General features: G+C 37.9%; 1 protein-coding gene across 1 annotated transcript in view; it reads right to left on the reverse strand.

Annotated features, from left to right (window-relative positions):
• SLC44A5 (solute carrier family 44 member 5) overlaps positions 1–24,749 on the reverse strand; it is a 216,229-nt gene that overhangs the window by 112,940 nt on the left and 78,540 nt on the right. The window contains exon 3 of the mRNA XM_018045539.1: positions 5,757–5,830. Within this exon, the coding sequence (XP_017901028.1) occupies positions 5,757–5,805 (49 nt within the window). The 5' untranslated portion in view covers positions 5,806–5,830. The remainder of the gene's footprint in view (positions 1–5,756; positions 5,831–24,749) is intronic.

The raw sequence follows: 24,749 nt of genomic DNA on the forward strand, positions 1-24,749 counted from the left end.
ATAATTTTCTTGAAGAAATTTCTAGTCTTTCCCATTCTATTGTTTTCCTCTATTTCTTTGCATTGATCACTGAGGAAGCTTTTCTTATCTCTCCTTCCTATTCTTTCAAACTCTGCATTCAAATGGGTATATCTTTCCTTTTCTCCTTTGCCTTTCGCTTCTTCTTCTTCTTTTTTTTTTTTTCCTCAGCTATTTGTAAAGCCTCCTCAGACAACCATTTTGCCTTTCTGCATTTCTTTTTCTTGGGGATGGTGTTGATCACTGTCCCCTGTACAATGTCATGAACCTCCATCCATAGTTTTTCAGGCATTTTGTCTATCAGATCTGATTCCTTGAATATATTTGTTACTTCCACTGTACAATTGTAAGGGATTTGATTTAGGTCATACCTGAATGGTCTAGTGGTTTTCCCTACTTTCTTCAATTTATGTCTGAATTTGGCAATAAGGAGTTCATGATCTGATCAACAGTCAGCTCCCAGTCTTGTTTTTGCTGACTGTATAGAGATTCTCCATTTTCGGCTGAAAAGAATATAATCAATCTGATTTCAGCATTGACCATCTGGTGATGTCCATGCATAGAGTCTTCCCTTGTGTTGTTAGAAGAAGGTGTTTGCTATGACCAGTGTGTTCCCCTGGCAAAAATCTATTAGCCTTTGCCCTGCTTCATTTTGTACTCCAAGGACAAATTTATCTCTTAACTGTTTATAATAGTTGCTTTAGAATTATCTGTCTTTTAAACTTCCTATTGGCTTATGTAAGTAGTTGGTCATCAGTCTTTATTATATATTTACCTCTTCTGGGGATATTTTCTCTTTAAGATTCTTACTTCTTTTCCACTTAGAGAAGAGCCTTTAACATTTCCTTTTTTAAAAATAATAATCTTGCTGGTTAGAGTATTTTATATTGCAGGATTTTCCCTTCAGCACTCTGTACATATCATGCCACTTCCTTCTGGCCTGAAAAGTTTCTGTGGAGAAATCAGCTGATAGCCTATAAGAATTCCCTTGCATATGACTCTTGTTTTCTCTTGCTGCCTTTAATATTCTCTCTTACTTTTGACTTCTGCCATTTGAATTATGATATGTCTTGGTGTGGGTCTATTTTAGGTTCATCATGTTTGGGACCCTCTACAAAAGAGTCCAAAATGTAGTACTTGGGTGCAATCTCAAAAATGACAGAATAATCTCAGTTCATTTTAAGGCAAACCATTTAAAATCACAGTAATCCAAGTCTATGTCCCAACCACTGATGCTGAAGAACCTGAAGCTGATTGACCAGTTCTATAAATCTACAAGACCTTCTAGAACTAACACCAAAAAAAAAACAAAAACAAAAACAAAAAAAACCCAAAAAACAAAAAACAAAAAAAGCCGTCCTTTTCATCATAGGTCCAGGACTGGAATGCAAAAGTAGAAAGTCAAGAGATACCTGGAGTAACAGGCAAGTTTGCACTTAAGAGCACAAAATGAAGTAGAACAATGGCTAACATAGTTTTGTCAAGAGGACACACTAGTCATAGCAAACACCCTCTTCCAACAACACAAGAGATGACTCTAAACATGTACATCACCAAATGGTCAATACCAAAATCAGATTGATTATGTTCTTTGCAGCCGAAGATGGAGACGGTCTATACAGTCAGTAAAAACAAGACCTGGAGCTAACTGTGGATTAGATCATCAGCTCATCATTGCAAAATTCAGGCTTAAATTGAAGAAAGTGGGGAAATACACTAGGGAATTCAGGTATGACCTAAATCAAATTCCTTATGATTATATAGTGGTAGTGACTAGATAGATTCAAGGGATTAGTTCTGGTAGACAGAGTGCCTGAGGAACTATGGACAGAGGTTTGTAACATTGTACAGGAGGTGGAGACCAAAATAATCCCAAAGAAAACGAAATGCAAGAAGGCAAAGTGGTTGTCTGAGGGGGCTTTACAAATAGCTGTGAAAAGAAGAGAAGTGAAAAGCAAGGGAAAAAGGGAAAGATATACCCAACTACATGAAGAGTTCCAGAGAATAGCAAGGAGAGATATGAAGGCATTCTTAAGTGAACAATGCAAAGAATTAGGAGAAAACAATAGAATGGGAAAGGTAGAGATCTTTCAAGAAAATTGGAGATATTAAGTAAGCATTTCATGCAGGGATGAGCATGATAAAGGACAGAAATGGCAAGGACCTAACAGAGGCAGCAGAGATTAAGAAGAGGTGTCAAGAATACACAGATGAACTATACAAAAATGGTCTCAGTGATCCAGATAACCATGATGGTGTCATCACTCACCTAGAGCCAGACACCCTGGAGTGTGAAGTCAAGTGGGCCTTGGGAAGCATTACTACAAACAAAGCTAGTGGAGGTGATGGAATTTCAGCTGAACTATTTCAAATCCTATAAGATGATGCTGTTAAAGTGTTGCACTCAATATGTCAGCAAATTTGGAAAACTCAGCAGTGGCCACAAGACTGGAAAAGGTCAGTTTTCATTCCAATCTCAAAGAAGGGCAATGTCAAAGAATGTTCAAACTATCTTACAGTTATGCTCATTTCACATGCTAGTAAAGTTATGCTCAAAATCCTTCAAGCTAGGTTTCAACAGTACGTGAACAAGAACTTCCAGATGCTCCAGACAACTTTCAGATGGGTTTAGAAAAGGCAGAACAACCAGAGATCAAATTGTTAACATTCATTGGGTCATAGAGAAAGCAAGGGAATTCCAGAAAAACATGCATTTCTTCTTCATTGACTACACTAAAGACTTAGACTGTGTGTATCACAACAAACAGTGGAACATTCCTAAAGAGATAGAAATACCAGACCACCTTACCTGTCTCCTAAGAAGCCTGTATGTGGATCACAAAGCAACTGTTAGAACTAGACATGTAACAATGGGCTGGTTCAAAATTGGGAAAGGAGTACAACAAGGCTATATATTGTCACCCTGTTTATTTAACTTATATATAGTACATCATGCAAATGCTGGGCTGGATGAATTACAAGCTGGAATAAAGATTGCCAGGAGAAATATCTATAACCTCACATATGCAGATGATACCACTCTAGTGGCAGAAAGTGAAGAGAAACTAAACAGCCCCTTGATGAGGGTGAAAGGGCAGAGGAAAAAGCTGGCTTGAAACTCAACATTCAAAAAACTAAGATCCAGGGCCATCACTTCATAGCAAATAAGAGGGGAAAAAGTGGAAGCAGTGATAGATTTTATTTTCTTGGGCTCCAAAATCACTATGGACATGACAGCAGCCTTGAAACTAGAGATGGAGGAGTTAGAGCTGGAGCCTAGCTTGAGGCAGGACTTTCTCTCTGCTCAGTGGCTATCAATGTCCAGTCAGGGGTGGGGCCGGAGCCCAAGCTGCTGGAGCTGACACCCTGAGGGTTGGGCCCAAGCCGGTTCTGTTCCCTTTCAGTGTGTTTTCCCCTCTATCTGCATTGGGACCTTTGCCCTAGAGTGGGGAAGTGCTGAGGTAAGTGGGGCTAGTGAGGGCTGTCTGCTCACACTGTCTGCTCACACTGTCTGCAGACGGAGGTCCCAGCTATCTCTGACACACTGCCTGGGTAGGCACCTACAAGTGTTTCCTTCTTTCAGCTCAGACACAACCTGATGTGCAAGTCCCCCTTGGTCCCTCAGAGCACATCACTGTCCTCAGCCTCCACCATTCCCGCCCTTTCATTAAACCACATCACTGGGCTACATGGACACTTGGCACATGATTGAGGACAAGCTGTGGTGGAGCCGCTGCTGTCCGAGACCTGAGACCTACTTGAGATGTGTTGCCTGAGTAAGGTCAGTAGTGGCTGCCACCCTTTCACCCAGGGTATGCCCAGGAACTAGGTCAGCTCTGCACACCACAGCTGAGTCTTCTACCCACTCATTGCTGCCCCAGATCCAATGATACATTGTGATGTGGAATGAGAAGGACCAAAGCCTTTGCTCAGCTTTTGCGCATGCCAAGGAGGTTATGGGAAACCCAGTAGCCACTAGAGCATACCTCTCTCCACCCTGCCTCAGGAGCAAGCTAGCATATGAATGCTCCTCACAGCTGTAGTCCAGGCTTCCCACAGCCATCCTGTTACCCCAGCAGTCCTCAGCCAGCCAAAATGGCTTGTCTCCTCTGTATAGAAACCCAGGACAGGGGCGCTCAATCTGTGGTTCTCATTGCTTTTTTCACAGGATGAGCATCCACTTGTGTGATCTTTCTTGTCCTCTGAGGTCTGCTCCAGGAGCACACGACCTGACCTGATTGCCTTTCTTTCCCCTTCCTACCCAATTATGTGTATATCTTAACAGCACTGGAGTCTTTCTGCCAGTTTCCAGTGAAAATTGTCCCACATGTACATATATTTTGATGTGTTTGTTGGGGGAGGTGAGCTTCATGTCCTCTTACTCTGCCATACTGATTGATCCCTTTGGGTAGGGTTTAAAAAAAAAACAAACAACAAAAACAAACAAACAAACAAACAAAGACTCTATTTGTCCTCTTTATTTTCATTTCCATAGAAAAACCTTTAGTTTAACAATGAACCACAGGCTATCTTTCTCTGGCAGGCAAAGACAATAGGACTTCTTATATGCCAATAAACTACTTGGTGAAATACTTAATAATTGTTCCTTCTTTTTAATTTGCTTGTAAAAAGAAAAGGTAATATGTTACTTAGACTTATCTAGATTCTAATCTTAATTGGTAAATAATAACATGAACCTTGTTCAGTTCAGTTACTCAGTCATGTCTGATTCTTTGAGACCCCATGGACTGCAGCATACCACGCCTCCCTGTCAATCACCAACACCCAGAGCTTGCTCAAACTCATCCACCAAGTTGGTGATGCCATCCAACCATCTCATCTTCTGTCATCCCTTTTCCTCCTGCCTTCAGTCTTTCCCAGCATCAGGGTCTTTTCCAATGAGTCAGTTGTTCACATCAGGTGGCCAAAGTATTGGAGCTTCAGCTTCAGCATCAGTCCTTCTGGTGAATATTCAGGTTTGACCTCCTTGCCCTCCAAGGGACTCTCAAGAGTCATCTCCAACACCACAATTCAAAAGCATCAGTTCTTCAGTGTTCAGTTTTCTTTATAGTCCAACTCTCATATCCATACATGATTACTGGAAAAACCATAGCACTGACTAGATGGATCTTTGTCAGCAGAGTAATGTCTCTGCTTTTTAATGTGCAGTCTAGGTCAATCATAGCTTTTCTTCCAAGGAGCAAGTGTCTTTTAATTTCATGGCTGAAATCACCATCTGCAGTGACTTTGGAGCCCAAGAAAATAAAGTCTGTCACTGTTTTCATTGTTTCCCCATCTATTTGCCATGAAGTGATGAGACTGGATGCCATGATCTTAGTTTTCTGAATGTTGAGTTTTAAACCAGCTTTCTCACTCTCCTTTTTCATTTTCATCAGGAGTCCCTAACTCTAATTAGTAAATAATAATGTGAACATTATTAGCTGCTTAATAAAATTTCAAAAGTAAAAATGATTAAAAAGCAACTATAAGGGTTTTACTTTCTTTTGTATAATTTTATCTATCTAAGTAATTTATAGACTTGCCTTTGAATAAACTGCTTTGTGTTTATTTTTCATTGCATGTCCTACCCAATGAGTCCTGGTGAGGTATACTCCCTCCAGAAAAGACAATAATCAATCAGAAGAAGGATTTTGGAATGATTAATGTTAAAAATGTGACACTGACTTAGTCGTGTAAATAGTAAAAGTTAAATATCTTCTATACCTGTTCTTACTCACCTGCCAGTCCTAAAAGAATGTAGGCCATAATGAACAGCATGAAGATCATGCAGCACAGCACGTCTGTACAACTCCTAAAGACGAAGAGGAACAATGGATTAAAAGGGCCCCGAGAAGACTCACGTAGCATCCGTTTTCCTCCCTCTTATGGACTGAACATGTTTCCCCCAAGTCCTTATGTTGAAACCTAACCCCCACGGTGATGATATTAGAAGGTGTTAGAAGGAGGGCGGGGCAGGGGGGCACCGCAGTGGGAATTAAAAGAGATACAAAATGACTAATGTTTACTGCAAAAATATACATAGGGAGGCATAAGAAAATAACTGAGCTTCCCTGGTGGCTCAGATGGTAAAGAATCTGCCTGCAATGCAAGTCACCTGGGTTTGATCCCTGGGTCAGGAATATTTCCTGGAGAAGGAAATGGCAACCCACTCCATTATTCTTGCCTGAAAAGTCCCCTGGGCAGAGAAGCCTGGCAGACTACAATCCATGGGGTTTCAAAGAGTCAGACACAACTGAGTGACTGAACACACAAAAGATAATAACAACAGTGATATGCCTTTTTATACTTAATAATTCTAAAAGGTAGATCAGATGTATTTCTACAATCAAAGACTTAAACAGCAGAGAGTGGTTATAGTTCTGTGATTAAAGAAGTTCCTCCAAAGCTGTTAGCATTTATTCTCTTGATTCTTTATTTGTAAATTTTTTTAGAAGTTATAATACACTAACATCAAAAAATTCTTTTATTTGAAATTGTAATTTAAACTATTTGATTTTATAATTTTCTCCTTCATGCTTCCCAGTACATGACATAATAATAATTAAAAAAATAGCCATTTCCATTCCTCTCTCTCCATTATCTTTCTACATGCACATATAAAGGGTACTCTGATTAAATAAAGGATTGACTACATAAGCTTTCTATGAGGAACAGAGTTGCAACTATTCAAAAAACAATGTCTATAATGCATTACGAAATGAAATACTCTAAACTGTAATTTTCCAGCTATTCTGTAAGCTGGATATTGTGAAATGAGATTTAGAGAAAATTTGGCTAGGAGAGCCATGGTAATTTTCTAAGGGATCACAAGTCAAACCAGTACCCAGTAGGTAAACTCAGGTTTTCATCTAAAGTATTTCCTATTTCCAATATTAAATTATGTTCAGCTTGTAAGGAGTCTAGAAAGTCAAAACTTGTCTTAAAAGTAAGAAAAAGTACAATCATTATTGAAACTTAGTGAAGAATCTATTAGGAAAGAGACAGATCAATGTATTTGACAAGATTAAAAGATGCACATGAGAATTTTCATAACAAAAACTTCTTCTTCTAGAGGTTAGATGGATATGTTCCAATCTTTTAGCACAGACAGGCTGAAGTTACATTCTATTTTTAGTGTTGGTAACAGCAATAATAATGAATAATAACTGTACGGGAACAGACACAGTAATACCTTGTATATTGATAAAGCCCTGCTATGCTTTTACTGCTTTCACATACATAAGTGTGTGAGTTTCCTACCTTTGGGTTTTTCAGGGTAGTGAGGTAAGTTGCCTTATATAAGGTCCACGAAGCACAGGCAGACAAACATCTAAGTCTCCTATGCCCAATCTTTTCACTTAGTGGTTATTCTAATATTACAACTTTCTAGAAAGATTCCAATTAGTCATATTGAAAACTCTGCACACATCCTTATTACACCACCTCACCACGGGAAATGGATCCATCATAGGGAAAGCCTAATCATGGTCAATTCAGAAACAAACCATTACTTGTTTAAATCCAATTTCAACCCAGGAATTTAAAATTTCACTCAGACTGAAGAACTATGAAAATAATAAAAAGAGAAAAAAAAGATAATCTAGATTTCTTTGTTTAACAATCATTGAAGGCAAAACCTGCTAGAGGGTGAGGAAAGGATCTGGTTTATTTGCATTTTGACACATTTTGACACTTAAGATCAGTTCTCACCCTGTCAGGGCAGTTGCTAAATAGTATGACACCTGAGAAGGCCTGCCTGCAGGCAAAGAACTAAGGAAGAGAAAACTAGAACACTGATAAGCTTTTATTAGAAATCCTGAAGTTGTCAAAGCCTTTGTGTGTAATCATAACTACCAGGGAGAGAGGGATATAGTCAGAAGCACCAGCCAGGTTGGCCAGTGCGCTGTAATATTATATGTATGATATGTTTGCATCTACAGGGTTATATCATGGATAATACACATTATAACACATGATTATAATGGCTATAATTATATAGCATTATAATGTTTTCTATTTCTATTATGTAGTCAGCACAGGAAGAGGTAAACATACTGGGAAGATGAGTAAAAGAAACTTAGCAATTAAAAAAGATACGGCACAAGGAAAGAAGCAGAGCCCAAAAGGAAATTTCTAAGAAATAGAACCCACAGTGCTTGGATACTGGTCCTGATGAATGGTATCAATCAGAGTTTTGTTCTATAGGAGGTTTTCTAACAACAACAACAAGGGGGATTTATACTACGATTTCTCTTTCTTTCTTGTACCAAGAACATGCTGTAGCACCAGGGGCTACTGCGTACCCACACAACCACTCTCTATCCACTGTAGCAGCCTAGTCTCTCACCAGAGAGGGATAAGGTTTCTCAGTAATTCATACCCGGAGATGTCTGGGGATTCTATTCTGGGACCAGGCAGGATAATGTATTCAAATCTACTTTCCTTTTCTGGACCATTGCTTTAGAGAAACAGCAGACCATACCACACACCATGGCCAAACTTGTTAATTTCATAGTATCTAAACGTGGAAGAACATTAAACAAAGTGGAAGCGTTTGAAGAATTCAAGAGTTTCAAAAAGTAGGAAAGTTTTTCTAAATTAAAAATTCTTATTTCTGAATTTGTTCCTCTACTGATTTCATTCCCTTTGTTGTTTAATTTTTTTTTCTTTTAAAATGAGGTGCATGTGTGTGTGTGTGTGTGTGTGTGTGTGTGTGTGTGGTGTGTGTGTGTGGGTATGTGTGTGTGAAACATCTATTTCTTTCCACTTCTTATTTCTCTCCATATTCCCTGCTGGAAAAAAGTCACTGCTTAGAAAATTATTGGAAAATTGAATATAAAAAATATAAAATATAGCTTGGGTACCATTTTGGGAGTCAGCAACACAGCAGAAGCTTAATTCAAATTTTAGAAGTTATAAACTGTCATTATTGTTTCTTTCTTTGATTTCAAGGCATCTTTACAATCCCAAATGCTCTGTGGAAAATGAGTTGTTTTTTTTTTTTAATCAAGTACTTAGTTTGGATAATTTTGAAGACTCTTAAGATAGGCATTGGAGTAACTAGGTGATACAAGCTTGTGGATTAATATCATTCTGAATCATATTCTAGCTAGAGGTCTGTCATAGCTGTGCATTTTCCTCAGTTGGGTTCACTTTTACTTTTACAGTAAGTATAAACTAAGGACCAGTGTACTAATCTAAAAATGGATGGCATCCCACTGGATCCTACGGGAAAGACAGAAAGAATAGTTTATAGAGAAATATATCAAATCCCTTATGATTATACAGTGGAAGTGAGAAATAGATTTAAGGGCCTAGATCTGATAGATAGAGTGCCTGATGAACTATGGAATGAGGTTTGTGACATTGTACAGGAGACAGGGATCAAGACCATCCCCATGGAAAAGAAATGCAAAAAAGCAAAATGGCTGTCTGGGGAGGCCTTACAAATAGCTGTGAAAAGAAGAGAAGCAAAAAGCAAAGGAGAAAAGGAAAGATATAAGCATCTGAATGCAGAGTTCCAAAGAATAGCAAGAAGAGATAAGAAAGCCTTCTTCAGTGATCAATGCAAAGAAATAGAGGAAAAGAACAGAATGGGAAAGACTAGATATCTCTTCAAGAAAATTAGAGATACCAAGGGAACATTTCATGCAAAGATGGGCTTGATAAAGGACAGAAATGGTATGGACCTAACAGAAGCAGAAGATATTAAGAAGAGATAGCAAGAATACACAGAAGAACTATACAAAAAAGACCTTCACGACCCAGATAATCACGATGGTGTGATCACTCATCTAGAGCCAGACACCCTGGAATGTGAAGTCAAGTGGGCCTTAGAAAGCATCACTACGATCAAAGCTAGTGGAGGTGATGAAATTCCAGTAGAGCTATTTCAAATCCTGAAAGATGAGGCTGTGAAAGTGCTGCACTCAATATGCCAGCAAATTTGGAAAACTCAAGAGTGGCCACAGGACTGGAAAAGGTCAGTTTTCATTCCAATCCCAAAGAAAGGCAGTGCCAAAGAATGCTCAGACTACTGCACAATTGCACTCATCTCACACGCTAGTAAAGTAATGCTTAAAATTCTCCAAGCCAGGTTTCAGCAATACGTGAACCGTGAACTTCCTGATGTTCAAGCTGGCCTTAGAAAAGGCAGAGGAACCAGAGATCAAATTGCCAACATCTGCTGGATCATGGTAAAAGCAAGAGAGTTCCAGAAAAACACCTATTTCTGCTTTATTGACTATGCCAAAGCCTTTGACTGTGTGGATCACAATCAACTGTGGAAAATTCTTCAAGAGATGGGAATCCCAGACCACCTGACCTGCCTCTTGAGAAACCTATATGCAAGTCAGGAAGCAACAATTAGAACTGGACATGGAACAACAGACTGGTTCCAAATAGGAAAAGGAGTACTTCAAGGTTGTATATTGTCACCCTGCTTGTTTAACTTATATACAGAGTACATCATCAGAAACACTGGACTGGAAGAAACACAAGCTGGAATCAGAATTGCCAGGAGAAATATCAATAACCTCAGATGTGCAGATGACACCACCCTTATGGCAGAAAGTGAAAAAGAACAAAAGAGCCTCTTGATGAAAGTGGAAGTGGAGAGTGAAAAAGTTGGCTTAAAGCTCAACATTCAGAAAACGAAGATCATGGCATCCAGTCCCATCACTTCATGGGAAATAGATGGGGAAACAGTGGAAACAGTGTCAGACTTTACTTTGGGGGGCTCCAAAATTACTGCAGATGGTGACTGTAGCCATGAAATTAAAAGACGTTTACTCCTTGGAAGAAAAGTTATGACCAACCTAGACAGCATATTCAAAACAAGAGACATTACTTTGCTGACTAAGGTCCGTCTAGTCAAGGCTATGGTTTTTCCAGTGGTCATGTATGGATGTGAAAGTTGGACTGTGAAGAAAGCTGAGCACTGAAGAATTGATGCTTTTGAACTGTGGTGTTGGAGAAGACTCTTGAGAGTCCCTTGGACTGCAAGGAGATCCAACTAGTCCATTCTGAAGGAGGTCAACCCTGGGATTTCTTTGGAAGGACTGATGCTAAAGCTGAAACTCCAGTACTTGGCCCACCTCATGCGAAGAGTTGACTCATTGGAAACAACTCTGATGCTGGGAGGGATTGTGGGCAGGAGGAGAAAGGGACGACAGAGGATGAGATGGCTGGATGGCATCACTGTCTCGATGGACGTGAGTCTGAGTGAACTCCGGGAGTTTGTGATGGACAGGGAGGCCTGGCGTGTTGTGATTCATGGGGTCGCACAGAGTCAGACATGACTGAACAACTGAACTGAACTGAACTGATACCTCAACCCTCTCCCTTAGCCTCCTTCTAAATCAAAGTCCAATTTGAAAAAAAAACAAAAACAAAAACAAAACAAGTTGCTCACACTCAGAGTTTTTCAAAATACTCCTGGCATAAAAGTATTTTCAAAAGTTAAACTACAGATGTACCATTGCTAATTTATATGTATTTTTCCAAATTACGGTAAGAATAGGATCCCAGTCCTATACTCATTTGTAGACCTCCCTTTCCTTCCTAATTCTAACCTACAAGTATAGAATGCCTATAGTCACCTCAACTTAAACTCTTGGGCATTTCCTTTGAGTTTCTCTTTTTCTTAGATGATCTTTTATTTTATATCAATTAGTAAGTTCTCTTCTCTCTGATGTGTCTTTCATTGATGCCTTCCTTTCTATTCCTGTTGCCTGGATTCAGTCCACGTTCTCTCATTCTCCCTTCTAGCTGATGCTGTGGTCCCTTTATTGGGCTCCTGCATGTAGTCTCTGCCTGATCCAATTCATTCTGCACATCATTGACATTACTGAGAACAAACAAAGTCACTTTATTATTTTAAAAATTCAATGCTTCTCCACTACTTGCTTAATAATTTCCAAATGTCTTAGCTTTATGTTTAAGAAAATACAATTTCAATCCTGCTTCAAGGCCCAGACCACCTTTCTCGTTTTTCTCCCCCTATTCATCTCCTGTGCTTCAACCAACCTGGACTTTTTCATTCACTGCATACCTAATCAGTTCTCTCTTGACAACATTCAAGGTTCTCTCCTCCTGGTTGCTTTGACTCATTCTACTAGGATACAATATATCCCAATTTGCATGAAATAGCCAGGATTTATACCTATTATCCTGGAATAACAATCAACAATGCTCATTTTCACTATCAAAAGCACTCCAGTCTGGATCTCTACCCAATCTACTAAAATCCCATTCTTCATATAGTGGGATCCCCTTCATTTTCTGGGGCTGAATAACATTCCATTGTATGTATATGCCATACTTTTTTATCCCATTTATCTGTCAATGAACATTTAATTATTTCTATATCTTGACTATTGTGAGTTATGTTGCAGTGAACATGCAGATACCTATTTGAGATCCTGATTTCAGTTCTTTTGGACAACATGCAGTGAACTTGCAGATATACATTTGAGGTTCTGATTTCAATTCTTTTGGATAACATGAATAAACCTAGAGGACAGCACCTTATGCTAAGTGAAATAAGCCAACCACAGAGAAAAATAACTGTAGAATTCCACTAGTTTGAGATATCTAAAATAGTCAGATTAATAGAAACAGACTCCAGGTGATCTTCCCAATCCAAGGATCAAACCCACATCTACTGAGTTTCCTGCACTGCAGGTGGATTCTTTACTGCTGAGCCATAAGGGAAGCTGATTATAATCTAGATGGGAGTGCAAACTACAGCCCATGGGTCGAATCTGGCCTGCGGCCTGCTTTTGTATAGCTTTTTGTGAGCTAAGAAGGGTTTTTACTTTTAAAAAATAGTTTTAAAAATAAGGAGTATTTTGTGATATAAGAATTATACAAAATTCAAATCTCAGTGTCCATAAATACAGACTTTTGGAAAATAGCTACATGCATTTGCATATATATTGTCTATGCCTACTTTTGTCCCACAATGGCTGAGTAGTCACAACAGAAACCATCTGGCCTGCACAGCCTAAAATTTACTACCTAGATTTTTATAGAAAAGGTTTGCTGACCTCTGATCTAGACCATAATGTCCTTTTATGGCAGCAGTTAAGCACAGAGTGTTGTGTGCTACAGACAAATTGCAATCTATGTCCTATGAATGATTAGTAAGACACACCCATAACTGACAGGCTAATACATCATAAGCAGGCTCTGGTGAAACTCAAAGTGCTGTATTTCAAATTTCAGATCTTCTTTTCTGGAAGGGGATAAGGATATGTTATCTAAGGATTTAATCTTGCGGTTAAGCTTAAGTCTAGACATTTCAAATTCCAATAAAATAAATCATAAAAAATTAAATTCAGAGGTAATAAGAGAGTTTTGTTTCTTAAGTTTACATTTCAGTTCCACACTAGTTCTTCTTTCCTACAACTGTCATTCTGCCTCTTGTTTTCAGGGACAGCCTTCTATCTTCATTCAGAAACTGATTCATTTACCAGTTTTCTTTGTGACAGCTGAAATTTCAATGATATCAACCATCCTGAAAGGTCATTAATATCAAGCATTAGAGCAAGAATGGAGGTCTTAAAAGTCATTTTTCTCTGACAGATCATCCATTCATGCCTAATGAGTCAGTTTAGGGACTGGCCACTGCCCATGAATTCATCTGATGATCACCTCTTATTTGAAAGTTCTTGGTGTCACCTGAGTACATCTGTCTATGACATGGCTGCATTGATAATACAGTTTAGAAGCACTTCTCTGTGGTTCGGTTGGCACCTGCATGATGCCATTAAGTCATCCGTTACCTCTCAGTTTCTTACTGCAGAAGTCTGTTCCAGAAAATTGAATGGTTGCTTCACTTCCCAGAGGCTTTATTAAAAGACAGTTAATTTGGGGGCCATTCTCTAAGCTCCACTGAGATACTTGGCAAACTGCAGAATGTGGCTTGAGTTAAATCAAGCTAAATGATGCTTAGTCAGCAGACTCAAAACATTTGGGAGCTATGTGAGGTACACTTCTGTGTAAGTTAAAAAATTCTTCTATTCTTCCACTCAACTATTAATGGAGAATCTGGTGATTAGTGATAAGAGCATTTTCTAAGAGTTGTGTTTGAAGGAGTTAACTGTAACCTTCCCCTTTCCCTCCAGCTTATCTTTTTTTCCCCAGACATACTGTCTAAAAGTTCTCTACTGTTCTATTCCCACAGCTTTAGAAAATACCATATATACCATTTGGGGGTGTGTGTGAAAGTTGAGGTTTTAGAAATAAGCAAATTATACCAGCCATTTCTACAAGTATGATAAAAGGTTAAAAATTATCTTGAAGAATTATACTGTTACATAATCAGAAAATAGGAAAGCACAATGAGCTTTTAATCACATGAACTCATATTTTCAGGTGCTCAAACTAAATACAAGTGTTTTAATTTTCTTTAAAAAATTTAAGAATGACTTTACAGTTATATTTACTTTAAAAGATAATTTTGACCCCCAGTCATTGAGAAGAGAGTATTAGTTTCATGGGAGTGTTAGTTTTATCATTTTTTACTACATGTTAAACTGTTGCTGAAAATGAAATATACCAAATAGCATAACACCCTAACAAATCATACAATGACACTGATCATTTCTTTTGAATTTAGTAATTTCTTCTCTAGTAATTTATAGCATGGAAACATGCATTGAAGAAGCAAGAATTAATTTATAAGGATTTAAAACACTGTTTATAGTAAAATTTGGAAACAATTTTTAGAATAATAATTATATGAAAACATGGTCATAATATACTGAGAAAAATAGGTTATAAAACATATGTATAATATATGTACAGATATATAAACATATATGTAAATGCTTAATAATATTAAAACAATAAAAGGCTTCTGCTGCTAAATCACTTCAGTCATGTCCAACTCTGTGCGACCCCATCGACGGCAGCCCATCAGGCTCCCCCATCCCTGGGATTCTCAAGACAAGAACACTGGAGTGGGTTGCTATTTCCTTCTCAAATGCATGAAAGTGAAAAGTGAAAGTGAAGTCGCTCAGTCGTGTCTGACTCTTCGTGACCCCATGGACTGCAGCCTACCAGGCTCCTCAGTCCATGGGATTCTCCATGCAAGAGTACCAGAGTGGGGTGTAGCCACTATCTCAAGGTGGTATGATTTTATATGATTTTGTTTTTCTTCCTTTGCTTTTTCTGTTTTTTTCAAAACTGTCACAATGAGCACAAATTGCATTTATAGCTTTCTGAAGTAGAAAATAATACAAGAGCACTGAAATGACAATAACACAGGCAACAGCTCTTTATACACTGTTTCATTTTGAAGGCTTCATTTTCCAAGTTCAGGAAACTGTTGTTTATATGAATTTGTCCTTAACATAGAGTCGATAAGTTGTACAGTTAAAAAAAAAAAAAAGGAAACAAAAATGTAAGACACATAGACTGCATTTGACAATTATAAATAGATTGCTGCCTTATTTTATTATACAAAATTCTTTCTGATCCCCTCAAAATAAGTTTAAAAATGGATCTTCTGCTCTTTCACATTTTTCTTGATTATTATTGACTAAAATTCAAAACACATTTTCATTGCCTTTAAGCAAAAATGGTTACTAAAAAAGTGTGTGACAGAGTGACAGACTGTCTTCTGATTAATCTTTCTTATTGCTCAAACACTTCTAAATGGGGATGGAACTGAAAATGTACATCCATAAATGCCTCAATAAACTTCTTATAAATCAGACCTTTGTTTCCCAGTAACGAACATCTCACCTACTTTATAAGACACAGACCTCCACTTCTTCTTTGAATCACTGCATATATGAAAACAGTTGGTCTTTTAACCTTCACTCATCAAGTCTCTCCGATTTGATGATATGTCTCTCTTTTGTCATTTTCTTTATATCTATTTAGCAAATCTGGATAATAAAAATCCTTTTTTATTCTCCTCAAAATAATATGTATTCAGTGGTTTTCTTAGAACTTTGCCTCTGCTTAGAATGCTTATTAGCTATCTATACTAATTTTAAGCAGGTTGTCCTAATAGTTACCCTAGCGCTTTTGGAACATGAAGTGAAAATTTCGTTTTGGAAATAAATTTAGCAAGGCAATTACCTCAGTCATAAAACATTTTATACTTCTAATCATTTAAGTGTCTATTAGATAAAAGAATAAATTTTAAATAATTTAAAAGGAATCTAACTGTGGTATTGGAGAAGACTCTAGAGAGTCCCTTGGACTGCAAGGAGATCCAGCCAGTCAATCCTAAAGGAAATCAGTCCTGAATATTCATTGGAAGGACTGATGCTGAAGCTGAAACTCCAATATTTTGACCACCTGATGTGAAGTACTGACTCATTGGAAAATACCCTGATGCTGGGAAAGACTAAAGGCAGGAGGAAAAGGGGGCGACAGAGGATGAGAGGTTGGATGGCATCACCAACTCAATGGACATGAGTTTGAGTAAACTCTGGGAGTTGGTGATGGACAGGGAGGCCTGGCGTGCTGCAGTCCATCTAGTCACAAAGAGTCGGACACGACTGAGGGACTGAACTGACTGATACAAGGAACTGGAAATAGTAGGTATATTAAGAAAGGGGACTGTGTGTCTGGGAAGAGATGCTGCTGCTGCTGCTAAGTCGCTTCAGTCGTGTCCGATTCTGTGCGACCCCATAGACAGCAGCCCACCAGGCTCCCCTGTCCCTGGGATTCTCCAGGCAAGAACACGGGAGTGGGTTGCTATTTCCTTCTCCAATGCATGAAAGTGAAAAGTAAAAGTGAAGTTGCTCAGTCGTGCCTGACTCTTCGCAACCCCATGGACTGCAGCCCACCAGGCTCCTCCATCCATGGGATTTTCCAGGCAAGAGTACTGGAGTGGGTTGCCGAAGAGATGAGGTAGACCTAATTTTTATTGCATATCCTTTTGTAACTTTTAAACTGTGTATCAAACACATGTATTACTCTAGTCAAAAACAATTTTTATAAGAGAAAATCAGTTGAGTATTGATTTTGCATATCTGAGAGACAGAAATAACCTGGAAAGTAACATCAACTATTAACCATTAAAATGAATACAGTAGGAAACAAAATTAACTTAATTTACTAGAAATTAAACTATAAACTATATAGATATAAAATCATTAGACACATTCCACAAGTAAAACCCTTAACTATGATATAAATTTACCTATTTATCTTGGTTGAAAGATTGAATTTTGGCCATTAATGATTTACATCATACCTGTAGAAAACAAGGTTTCTCCCATCATAAACATTTGTTTTAACTTAGAATTTGTTTTGGCAATAATTTCAGTTTTTAGAGGAAGACAAACACAACATGACGTCTTGGGTTTAAGTAATATCTGGTATCACTATACAAGTATGTTGTTGGTAATTTTTACTTTAAAATGGGAGGTCTGCTGACTTTAGGAAGAAATTTAACAATTTGTGAGATGGTATAATAAGGGATGGTAGTTTTCATTACATGTCCAAAGCAAAGAAGCCTAGACATTCAACATGTGTCCAGTGAATGAATGAGAAAAGTGTTACTTGAACATCAGACATTAGTATACTCTAGACATTTTTAAAATGTATAAAACTGCTGTGTCCCTCTGTTCTCAAATTATTCATCAAAAGGGGAAATTCCAACCATTTATCTAGAGCCTGAAGTACTACATGAATTGCTCATTGTTTTCTGTAAATATCTGCTGGTACATTTTATTCTACAAGCTGTTCATTCTACAACAAAGCATTACTAGTAAGAATAGGGTGAGTGAGTGAGTAAATGAGTGAAGTCACTCAGTTGTGTCTGACTCTTTGCAACCCCATGGACTTTAACCTGTCAGGCTCCTCCATTCATGGGATTTTCCAGGCAAGTATACTGGAGTGGGTTGCCATTTCCTTCTCCAGGGGATCTTCTGGATCCCCTGGAGAAGAAAGACTCTGTCTAAAGGCAAACTCTTTACCATCTGAGCCACCAGGGAAGCCCAAGAACAGGGTGATTGCTATTAATTTTAAAGGGAACCTCATTAAACATTTTAGGGTTTAAGATAAAATGTTTTCTAAATGTTTATTGCTTTGTACTTACTAAATACAGTCTCTGTGTAATCCAATAGAAATCTGAACCTAACTGTATCAGTTTAAAATGTTTTCAGTTCCAAATACCAGACAATTTATGCCAGAAACAGTGGCTTAAATTCCAAAGAATTTGTTTCATACAAGAAGTTCTGCAGTTGGAAGTCCTGAGCTAGTGTTGTGTGTCATTCAGTGATGCCTTTAGGGACCTAAGCAACTCAAATCCTTTTTCTGCCCCCTCTCATCTTGTAGGGGTTCATCTTCATGTTTGTACCTCATATCACAAGTTGACTGCTGCACTCAAGACACCTGTATGTCTTCAATAAAGCTTTGTCTTATTATTTAGAAAAGAAGGTCCCTCCTAGAAGACTTGCCCTTGAGCTCACAGGCTTGAACTGTGTCTCATGGCCATTCCTGCCTGGAAAGTGGTTAGGAAAATTGAATGTTTGACTTTTCAACTTCTACAGTAAAGGAGACAAGGCAGAAGATGGTATGGAATGGATGTTCAGGGAGACAAATTACAGAATAGACCACGGTTACTAGTGAGATTCATTTAAACAATCATAAAAATAATAAGACTTTCCTATTCTAATAATTTTTAGACAACCCAATGGATTACACCAAAGAATGTTTTTATCTGTGACTATCATTATTAAATATTAAATATGTTTTATAAGAATAACATATGAAAACTGAATATTGTATATTCTCACAGAATTCAAGTAGTCAAAATGAGATTCATTTCCCAGATTAGCATATTCTAGCGCTGATAACAGTAAAATAGGAAGCTATAACATCTTATTTCTGAATAATTTTATATTTTATATTCAATAAATTAAATAATTCTTGACATTTGTGTTCAGTGGGAGACTGAAATTTAAATCCAGCCATAACAAATGTATGAAGTTACAGTTGTCCTAAGCTAAATATTGTTAAGTTAATAAATATATTTTAAAAAATCATTAGATATAAAATATATCACAAATTATACCAATAAGTCTCTTTCATTTCAACAAGAGATACTCAGAACAGTATCTTAATAATAAGTCTGGAAGACATCAGGGAATTCTGTCCAGGAACTGTCTATTTTTTTAATATAACAAAGTATTACAATATGTACAAAATGGGTCTTAGTTCTTACTACTATCCTTTTTCCCATCATTCTGAGATAAAAATGGAGGACTCATATTTTCCCCCAGATTTAAGTCCTTCCTCCTCAGGGTTTCAAAAACCTCCCTACCAATTTTTCCAATAGCTATTTGTTCAGTTCAATTCAGTTCAGTGGCTCAGTCATGTCTGACTCTTTGTGACCCCATGAACCACACGCAGCACGCCAGGCCTCCCTGTCCATCACCAGCTCCCGGAGTCCACCCAAACCCATGTCCATTGAGCTGGTGATGCCATCCAACCATCTCATCCTCTGTCCTCCCCTTCTCCTCCTGCCCTCAATCTTTCCCAGCATCAGGGTCTTTTCAAATGAGTCAGCTCTCCGCATCAGTTGGCCAAAGTATTGGAGTTTCAGCTTTAGCCTCAGTCCTTCCAATGAACACCCAGGACTTATCTCCTTTAGGATGGACTGGTTAGATCTCCTTGCAGTCCAAGGGACTCTCAAGAGTCTTCTCCAACACCACAGTTCAAAAGCATCAGTTCTTCAGTGCTCAGCTTTCTTCACAGTCCAACTCTCACATCCATACATGACCACTGGAAAAACCATAGCCTTGACGAGATGGACCTTTGTTGGCAAAGTAATGTCTCTGCTTTTTAATACTCTGTATAGGTTGGTCATAACTTTCCTTCCAAGGAGTAAATGTCTTCTAATTTTTTTGTTAATGTATTTATTTACTATTAATATATTTGTAATGTGTTTATTTACTATTTGCTACTAAGGTAAAATATGTATATGTGTTTGTTGGCAAAGTAATGTCTCTGCTTTTTAATACTCTGTATAGGTTGGTCATAACTTTCCTTCCAAGGAGTAAATGTCTTTTAATTTTTTTGTTAATGTATTTATTTACTATTAATGTATTTGTAATGTATTTATTTACTATTTGCTACTAAGGTAAGATATGTATATGTGTGTGTATATGGCGTCACTGACTCGATGGACGCGAGTCTGAGTGAACTCCGGGAGTTGGTGATGGACAGAGAGGCCTGGCATGCTGCGATTCATGGGGTCACAAAGAGTCGGACACAACTGAGTGACTGAACTGAACTGTGTATATGGCGGGGCAGGGGGTGGGCTTGGAGTACAGCATGGGGAGGTAAGTCAAAACTGTTGGAGAAGGAAGGAGACATAAAGGCCCCCCCAAAAAGAATATGACTCTAGCCCTTAAATACTCTAGTTTCATGGTATAAAAAAGATAAAAACATCTAAAAGATTAACATTAAAAATAAATACTCTCTAAAATGTAGAAGTAAAAGTGAATACTACAATTAGGAAGAATCTAGATTGTTAGAGTAGAAAACGCTCAGTGTGAGTTAGAATATAGGAGATACTTTAATTACAAGGGATGAATAAAATTTTGAATTAGAGGTTTTTGACTGGCTGAGAAGAGAGGTCCATTCTAGGCAAAAGGAAATACAAGAACAAAGATGCAAAATTAAGTGCATGGCTGTTGGAAATGAGAAAGAAGTCACGTTAGTTGGAATTCTTTTTCAATGGAAATTATGAAACAGATCAGTTAGTGTCACAGAATCAAAAGAAACTAACTCATCATTTTATTTTCATACCTATTCTGTACCAGGTACTGCAGTACATTCTACAAATACAATGGTGAACCAGACAGATATGGTACCTTCTTTCATGAAACCCACAATTTAATATGGTAAACTAGCCATAAATAAGTAAAGGTCAACAAATAAGATAATGACAGATTTATGGTAGTAATGGAAGTTCTAGGAAGGAAATAAACATGATATTTGAAAAGAGTATAATAAGGTCACTATGAAAGAGTAGGGAAGAACTCTGAAAAGATTGTTGGGTGGCATACTTTTTGATTAAAATTCACATGGAACCACAAAAGACTTTGAATAACCAAAGCAATCTTGAGAAAGAAGAAGTTGGAGGAATTTACTTCCTGATTTCAAAACACGCTATTACAAAGCTATAGTATTCAAAACAGTATGGTATTGGCATACAGACACATACATAAATGGAGCATAATTGAGAGCCCAGAAATAAACCCCCCAATCAATGGTCAACAAACAATTGATAAGGGAGCCAATATCACACAATGAGAAAAAATGATAGGTTCTTCAATTCATGGTGTTGGGAAAATGAAATAGTCACATACAAACAAACAAAATTTGACCCCTATCTTATACCACTCACAAAAATTAACTCAAAATGGGTTAAAAACTTAAATGTAGGACCTGAAACTATCGAACTCCAAAAAAATTACAAAAACGGCTTCTTGACATTGGTCTTAGCAACAATTTTTTTTTTCTAATTTTTATATTTACTTTATTTTACTTTACAATACTGTATTGGTTTTGCCATACATTGACATGTATCCACCACGGGTGTACATGCGTTCCCAAACATGAACCCCCCTCCCACCTCCTTCCCCATAACATCTCTCTGGGTCATCCCCATGCATCAGCCCCAAGCATGCTGTATCCTGCATCAGACATAGACTGGCAATTCAATTCTTACATGATAGTATACATGTTTCAATGCCATTCTCCCAAATCATCCCACCCTCACCCTCTCCCTCTGAGTCCAAAAGTCCGCTATACACATCTGTGTCTTTTTTGCTGTCTTGCATACAGGGTCATCATTGCCATCTTTCTAAATTCCATATATATGTGTTAGTATATTGTATTGGTGTTTTTCTTTCTGGCTTACTTCACTCTGTATAATCGGCTCCAGTTTCATCCATCTCATCAGAACTGATTCAAATGTATTCTTTTTAATGGCTTAGTAATACTCCATTGTGTATATGTACCACAGCTTTCTTATCCATTCATCTGCTGATGGACATCTAGGTTGTTTCCATGTCCTGGCTATTATAAACAGTGCTGCGATGAACATTGTGGTACATGTGTCTCTTTCAATTCTGGTTTCCTCGGTGTGTATGCCCAGCAGTGGGATTGCTGGGTCATAAGGTAGTTCTATTTGCAATTTTTTAAGGAATCTCCACACTGTTCTCCAAAGTGGCTGTACTAGTTTGTATTCCCACCAACAGTGTAAGAGGGTTCCCTTTTCTCCACACCCTCTCCAGCATTTATTGCTTGCAGATTTTTGGATCGCAGACATTCTGACTGGTGTGAAGTGGTACCTCATTGTGGTTTTGATTTGCATTTCTCTAATAATGAGTGATGTTGAGCATCTTTTCATGTGTTTGTTAGCCATCCATATGTCTTCTTTGGAGAAATGTCTATTTAGTTCTTTGGCCCATTTTTTGATTGGGTCGTTTATTTTTCTGGAACTGAGCTGCATAAGTTGCAACAATTTTTAAGATATAACATCTAAAGCACAAGCAACAAGAGGCAAAAATAAGTGGGACTACATCATACTGAAAAGCTTCACCACAACAAATGAAACCATCAGCAAGGTGGAAAGGCAACAGACAGAATGGGAGACAATATTTGCAAATCATATATCTAGCATGGGTTAGCATCCAAAAAATATAAAGAACTCATACAATCCAAAAGTAAATCCAAACAATCCAATTAAAAATGAGCAGATTTGCATTTCTCTGATAATGAGTGATGTTGAGCATCTTTTCATGTGTTTGTTAGCCATCCGTATGTCTTCCCTGGAGAAATGTCTAGTTAGTTCTTTGGCCCATTTTTTGATTGGGTCGTTTATTTTTCTGGAATTGAGCTGCAGGAGTTGCTTGTATATTTTTGAGATTAGTTGTTTGTCAGTAGCTTCACTTGCTATTATTTTCTCCCATTCAGAAGGCTGTCTTTTCACCTTGCTTATAGTTTCCTTTGTTGTGCAGAAGCTTTGAATTTTAATTAGATCCCATTTGTTTATTTTTGCTTTTATTTCCAGTATTCTGGGAGGTGGATCATAGAGGATCCTGCTGTGATTTATGTCGGAAAGTGTCTTGCCTATGATCTCCTCTAGCAGTTTTATAGTTTCTGGTCTTCAGAGAAATGCAAATCAAGACCACAATGAGGTACCATTTCACACCAGTCAGAATGGCTGCGATCCAAAAATCTGCAAGCAATAAATGCTGGAGAGGGTGTGGAGAAAAGGGAACCCTTTTACACTGTTGTGGGAATGCAAACTAGTACAGCCACTATGGAGAACAGTGTGGAGATTCCTTAAAAAGTTGCAAATAGAACTGCCTTATGACCCAACAATCCCACTGCTGGGCATACACACTGAGGAAACCAGAATTGAAAGAGGCACATGTACCCCAATGTTCATTGCAGCACTGTTTATAATAGCCAGGACATGGAAACAACCTAGATGCCCATCAGCAGATGAATGGATAAGAAAGCTGTGGTACATGGAGCATTACTCAGCCATTAAAAAGAATACATTTGAATCAGTTCTAATGAGATGGATGAAACTGGAGCTGATTATACAGAGTGAAGTAAGCCAGAAAGAAAAACACCAATATAGTATACTAACACATATATATGGAATTTAGAAAGATGGTAATGATAACCCTGTATGTGATACAGCAAAAGAGACACAGATGTATAGAACGGACTTTTGGACTCTGAGGGAGAGGGAGAGGGTGGGATGATTTGGGAGAATGGCATTGAAACATGTATACTATCATGTTAGAAATGAATCACCAGTCTATGTTCAATACAGGATACAGGATGCTTGGGGCTGGTGCACGGGGATGATCCAGAGAGATGATATGGGGTGGGAGGTGGGAGGGGGGTTCAGGATTGGGAACTCATGTACACCTGTGGCGGATCATGTCAATGTATGGCAAAACCAATACAGTATTGTAAAGTAAAATAAAGTAAAAAAAAAAAAAAAAGGACATTCAAAAAAATAAATAAATAAAAATGAGCAGAGGATAGAAGTAGACATTTTTTCACAGAAGATATAAAGATGGCCCAACATATGTGAAAATGTGTTCAACATTATTAATTGTCAAGGAAATGCAAACCAAAACCACAGTGAAGTACCACCATACACCTATTAGAATGGCTACCATCAAAAAGTCAAAATTTAAGTGTTACCAAGAATTTGGAGGAAAGGGGTCCCTTGTGCACTACTGATGGCGATGTAAATTGGTACAGTCTCTGTGGAAAACAGTATGGAGGTTCTTCAAAATATTAAAAATAGAACTACCATATGATTTGACAATATCACTTTGGGGTATAAATCCAAAGGAAATGAAACAGGATCTTGAAAAAATATCTGCACTGCCATGTTCATTGCAGTATCAGTCATACAAGCCAAGTATGTATGTGTGAAGTTTTCATACACGGAAACAATCTATCTATTGACAAATGGATAAAGATATGGCATAATTTTATACAGTGGAACATATTCAGCCTTCAGGAAGAAGGAAAACCTGCCATTTGTTACCACATGGATGGAGCTCGAGGACGTCATAAGTGAGAGAGTGTAGGACAAATACTATCAGATGGTGTAGAGCAAATGCTCCGTGATATCACTTACTTCTCTAAAAGTGGTGAACTCTTGGAAACCAAGTAGAATTGTGGTTACTGGGGGTCCAGGGGTAGAAGAATGG

Source organism: Capra hircus, chromosome 3 (assembly GCF_001704415.2).
Source record: "Capra hircus breed San Clemente chromosome 3, ASM170441v1, whole genome shotgun sequence".
Lineage (NCBI taxonomy): Eukaryota > Metazoa > Chordata > Mammalia > Artiodactyla > Bovidae > Capra > Capra hircus.